The sequence below is a fragment of the Bufo gargarizans genome, chromosome 4 (genome assembly GCF_014858855.1).
Source record: "Bufo gargarizans isolate SCDJY-AF-19 chromosome 4, ASM1485885v1, whole genome shotgun sequence".
Classification (NCBI taxonomy): domain Eukaryota; kingdom Metazoa; phylum Chordata; class Amphibia; order Anura; family Bufonidae; genus Bufo; species Bufo gargarizans.
In genome coordinates, this window is record NC_058083.1 from 235,257,395 (window position 1) to 235,262,790 (window position 5,396).

The 5,396-nt window shown below is 43.0% G+C and overlaps 1 protein-coding gene across 1 annotated transcript in view; it reads right to left on the bottom strand.

The window, feature by feature from the left end:
• Positions 1-806, bottom strand: part of BMP5 (bone morphogenetic protein 5) — a 242,629-nt gene extending 241,823 nt beyond the window's left edge. The window contains exon 1 of the mRNA XM_044291783.1: positions 1-806. This exon is cut by the window's left edge and continues 112 nt beyond it. Within this exon, the coding sequence (XP_044147718.1) occupies positions 1-351 (351 nt within the window). The 5' untranslated portion in view covers positions 352-806.
• Between the last annotated feature and the right edge of the window lie 4,590 nt (positions 807-5,396).

Here is a 5,396-nt window from a genome sequence, read left to right on the forward strand (position 1 = left end):
TTTCCTGGAGTAACCGTTGGCCACTGCTGGGTATCCCCTCCTTAGCCCTCTGTTCTCTATCATAGACCCACTCAGGGTGTACCCCAACATTCCATGTTCTTCTTCATTCGCCATAACATTATAAAGGTCCAACATGAAGAGTGGTGCAGAAGACGCCTGTTTTCCAGGTGAGAATGGCCTTGGTCTATGAGGTAAGCCCAGAATGGAGAGGATTTCTCTTTGAATCTCTTTCCTCTCATGGTTTCTCAGTCTCCTGTAGATAAAGCTGGAATGCACATGATTTTCCCCCAAACCTTGGACAAGGTAGCAGCAGCTAAAAAATATGGCTAGTATCACCCCAAGGACTTCCATATCTCGGGAGTTGCTCCTTTGCCGACAATCTCTGAAGCTGAGTAGACTTCCCAACAGTCAAGGAGACGACACACTGCTTAAGTCAATGTCACTTGTCCATCGGACATCTCTGAAGTTAAGTTCTTGAGATGTCACCACCAGCCAAGTCCACTAGGAGCGGTGCTTTGTCACTGTGCTGTAGATAGGAGCTGTTGGAGGTAGAACTCGTCTCTACTATAGACTGGACTAAGTTTTTCCATGTTAGCTAATAAAGGTCTCAGTAGTTGGTTGAATTTTCATCAAGTTCTTTACTCAATTTCTCTAAAACCTTGAACTGCAGGCTCCCATAGTGCTCGGACGTCCTGATAACCTTAGTGTCTCCTCATCCTTCCTCAGGAGCTCCCTGTTATTCTGCAGAAGTCCATGTACAGCCCTGCTGCTGTTATTTCCACCTTCATGTAGTGCTCACATAAATATACTGCGCTCTTCTGCTGAGATCTAAAGACCAATGTAAGCAAAACCCTGCTGGGAAAGAAGAGGCTTCTCATTGTAATCTGAGACCAGTAAGGCAAAGCACCATTAACCCATTCAGCTTTCTTCTCCAATTTTCTACAGTTATAACACTGCATTGAAGATTATGACAGCAAGTATGTGGTGTAGTGTTTAGCATGCATTTTTTTTTCATCACATCTCTGTCAGTAGGAGTTTCATAGGGGAACTACAGTATATAAGACTTGTGGTTAAAGAAGTAGAATGCCTATTACTCCTAAAAATATAGTATTTTTTTTTAGAAGCTACTAATATACACCTAATTGTGTCAGTTTTCCTGTGGATTCTCAGGACTACATATATGTGAGAACAAGTAATCATGGGGACAAACATTTTCTCAACTTTCTGTTAATAATCAACTTGAAGGGCACAAAAAATGCTGGCAACAGAAAACATCATTCTGAAAGTCTATAGGTGCAAGCCTTCAAATTTTATAAAATGAATCTATATGAGCATATTTTAGGTGTACCTTGTTTACATTTCCATATCTGTTTGACGTCCATCCCAAAATCTGTTTGTGTTTCATCCATGAAGATGTCTATGAAGGATCTGAGTTTGGTCCATGTGTATGATTTTTGCCCTCCTTTTGTCATCCATTTTCCATGGACACTGCTCAGCTGAAAATTATTTTCCAGAGCATCTCCTACCAGTGGTCAGTGAAAAACGGACCAAACATGGATGCCCTCCGTGTTGCGTCAGTGGTTTTTTAAGGATCCATAGACTTCAATGAGCGTGTTTAGTCTGCATCATGGACCAAAGTAGTGCATGTCTCCTAGATTTTTTCACTGACTCACGGTAAGCCCAAAAATACTGAAATGTGGATAGACACATTACAATCAATGGGTACACGTGCTGTTTATAGAAAATGCAGATTGCAAACGTTCATGAACAACGGAAATGTGAATAAAGCCTTAAAGTTGCCTTTAAGGCCTCTTTCACACTTGCGTTGTCCGGATCCGGCGTGTACTCCACTTGCCGGAATTACATGCCCGATCCGGAAAAACACAAGTGTACTGAAAGCATTTGAAGACGGATGCTTTCAGTGTTACTATGGCAGCCAGGACGCTATTAAAGTCCTGGTTGCCATAATAGGAGCGGGGAGTGGGGGAGCGGTATACTTACAGTCCGTGCGGCTCCCAGGGCGCTCCAGAATGACGTCAGAGCGCCCCATGCGCATGGATGACGTGCCATGCGATCACGTCATCCATGCGCTTGGGGCGCCCTGGCGTCACTCTGGAGCGCCCCGGGAGCCGCACGGACGGTAAGTATACTGCTCCCCCGCTCCCCACTACACTTTACCATGGCTGCCAGGACTTTAGCGTCCCGGCAGCCATGGTAACCAATGAGAAAAAGCAAAACGTCGGATCCGGCAATGCGCCGAAACGATGTTTAGCTTAAGGCCGGATCCGGATCAATGCCTTTCAATGGGCATTAATTCCGGATCCGGCCTTGCGGCAAGTCTTCAGGATTTTTGGCCGGAGCAAAAAGCGCAGCATGCTGCGGTATTTTCTCCGGCCAAAAAACGTTCCGTTCCGGAACTGAAGACATCCTGATGCATCCTGAACGGATTTCACTCCATTCAGAATGCATTAGGATAATCCTGATCAGGATTCTTCCGGCATAGAGCCCCGACGATGGAACTCTATGCCGGAAGTAAAGAACGCAGATGTGAAGGAGCCCTTACTAGGGAAAGCTTAAAAAGGTAGATCCAGGGTGCTTACACAGTGTCTTTAATAGTAATGTTACAATTTCTGTGGCAGTTTTTCATGCACATTTTTTAGCTAAAGCGTCATACTGGTCTAGCAGGAAAGAGAAATGTAAGTCATCCCTTTGGGTAAGGCCACACAGTCCGGTTTCTTGATGCAGCTTCGGAAGTCAAAATCAGGAGTAGATCTTAAAAGGAGGGAAAGTATAAAGGACAGACATGACTTCTTTATTTTTTAATTCACTTCTGGTTTAGGCTTCCAGAACTGCATGCAGAAACCTAACCGTGTGGCCACACCCTTTATATTTCCCATTCCTTTTGATTGATTCCACTCATAACTTTGGTTCAAAAAACTGCATCAAAAACTGGAGTGGTGTTTTTCCCAAAAAATGGCTTGTGTGATACCAGGCTTAAGGTACTTTCACACTTGCGTTTTTCTTTTCCGGCATTGAGTTCCGTCACAGGGGCTCTATACCGGAAAAGAACTGATCAGTTTTATCCCCATGCATGCTGAATGGAGAGTAATCCGTTCAGGATGCATCAGGATGTCTTCAGTTCAGTCTTTTTGACTGATCAGGCAAAAGAGAAAACCGTAGCACGCTACGGTTATATCTCCGGCGAAAAAAACTGAAGACTTGCCTGAACGCCAGATCCGGCATTTTTTCCCATAGGAATGTATTAGTGCTGGATCCGGCATTCAGAATACCGGAATGCTGGATCTGTTCCTTCCGGTCTGCACATGCGCAGACTGAAAAAAAGGTGAAAAAAATAAATGCTGGATCCTTTTTGTCGGATGACACCGGAAAGACGGTTCCGTCAATTCAATGCATTTTTTCGACTGATCAGGCATTTTTAAGACTGATAAGGATCCTGATCAGTCTTACTAATGCCATCAGTTGGCGTACATTTTGCCTGATCCGGCAGGCAGTTCCGGCGACGGAACTGCTTGCCTGATCTCTCTGCCGCAAGTGTGAAAGTAGCCTTACATCATTATTATTATTTATTTATTTTATGCACTTATATGGCGCAGTGCTTCACAGACATGTTATGACAATCATCAGCACTTTTATCTGTTGCAAGTTAAGCCTACCACACCGTATGCTGACCGAAGGTAAGTATCTGTGGAGAAGTTGATCTGCTAGATTTTTTGTGACTGCTGGATGCTGCCATTCTAAATGACAAATCTGCATCTCATCAGTGGAAGCCTAGACCAGGCCACCTATCCCTATAGAGATTGATCCAAGATAAGCAAATTTCTTATGCATGGCCAAGTTTAAGACTCCTTCACATCTCACATAGCAAATTTCACAAACAACCTGTTCCCGATAATTGCCTGATCGTCAGCGGAGATGAGAGCTTCACAACCCTGATAATCAGTCTGTGTAAAATGTGTTTTAATCTTTCTGGAATGGCTGCTTCCAAGAAAGTATAGATTCAATTTATCTTTACAGTAAACAAAAGGTTAGACTTAAATGGATACACGTAATAGATTTGATGTATGTAGAAGATGACTTGTGTGTAAAATGCCCCTAATGAAATTTTTTTATATTCCGTTAGCCAAACGGTTAAACAGCCTTTGTGTTGCCTATCCTAAGACGACACAGGCCATTTACCTGCTGTTCATCCAACAGCAATGTAATCATGACTGTTTAAGGCCAAGGTGGTGCCTATGCAAGCTGTGTATCCTAGTATATCCAAACATCTATTGCACAGCCTTCCACAAGGAAGTGCACATTATATAAAAGCCTGGTCTATTTGTCGTTGGAAGTGAAGATTGATTCTCTTGACTTAGGGGGAGATTTATCAAAACTGCTGTAAAGTAGAACTGACTTAGTTGCCCATATCAACCAATCAGATTCCACCTTTTCACAACCAATCAGATCCCACCTTTCCACAACCAATCAGATTCCACCTTTCATTTTTCATAGCTCCTTTGGAAAAAGAAAGGTGGAATCTGATTGGTTGCTATGAGCAACTAAGCCAGTTTTGTTTTTCTTTACATGTGTTTAATCTCCCCTTTAGTATTTATGTGTAAATGCATAAGTTTGTCATTCGCCTCTGAAAGGGATTTTCTGGAATCAATTAAAATGGCTGCTAGCAACTACAGCTAGAACAGGGATCAGCAACCTCTGGTGACACCAGAAACTAAAACTCCCAGAATGCTTCATTCACTTCTGTGGGAGTTAGAAGAACAGCAGAGCATGTTTGGATACTGGGAGGTGTAGTTACAGAGAAGCTGCAGTGCCAAAGGTTGCTGATACCTGTCCTAGAATGTGAGCAGGACTGGTTGCCAACACTTGCAGAACTGTCTAAGGGGGAGGTGGTGAGGTGTCACTGCACTGCTCTACAATAGATGGTAATGATGTGATATGCCATCATGGCTGAGCAGCCTGACAGGAGAACTCACCAGAACATTGTATATGCAAGTGCCAGAGTGCAGTGTGTACTGAAGTCTCACAGCCTCATCCTCCCTAGCCAGCTCTGCCAATGGAGGTAACCAGTCCTGCTCACATTCTAGTACAGCTTGCTTGCAGCCAGAGAACCCTTTTAAGGACTGTGCCAATTTTCATTTTTGCATTTTTGTTTTTTCCTCCCTACTTTTGAAAAAACCATAACCTTTTTATATTTGTCGTTCACATAGTCAATTAAGGGCTTATTTTTGTGGGACAAGTGGTAAATCTTTAAATGTGCTATTTAGTTTACTAATTAGATTGTATTGGAAAATGGGGAAAAATGTTTGTGAGGTGAAATTGAAGTTTTTTATGACAATCACTGTCAACAATGACATGACAGCTTTATTCTGCTGGTTGGT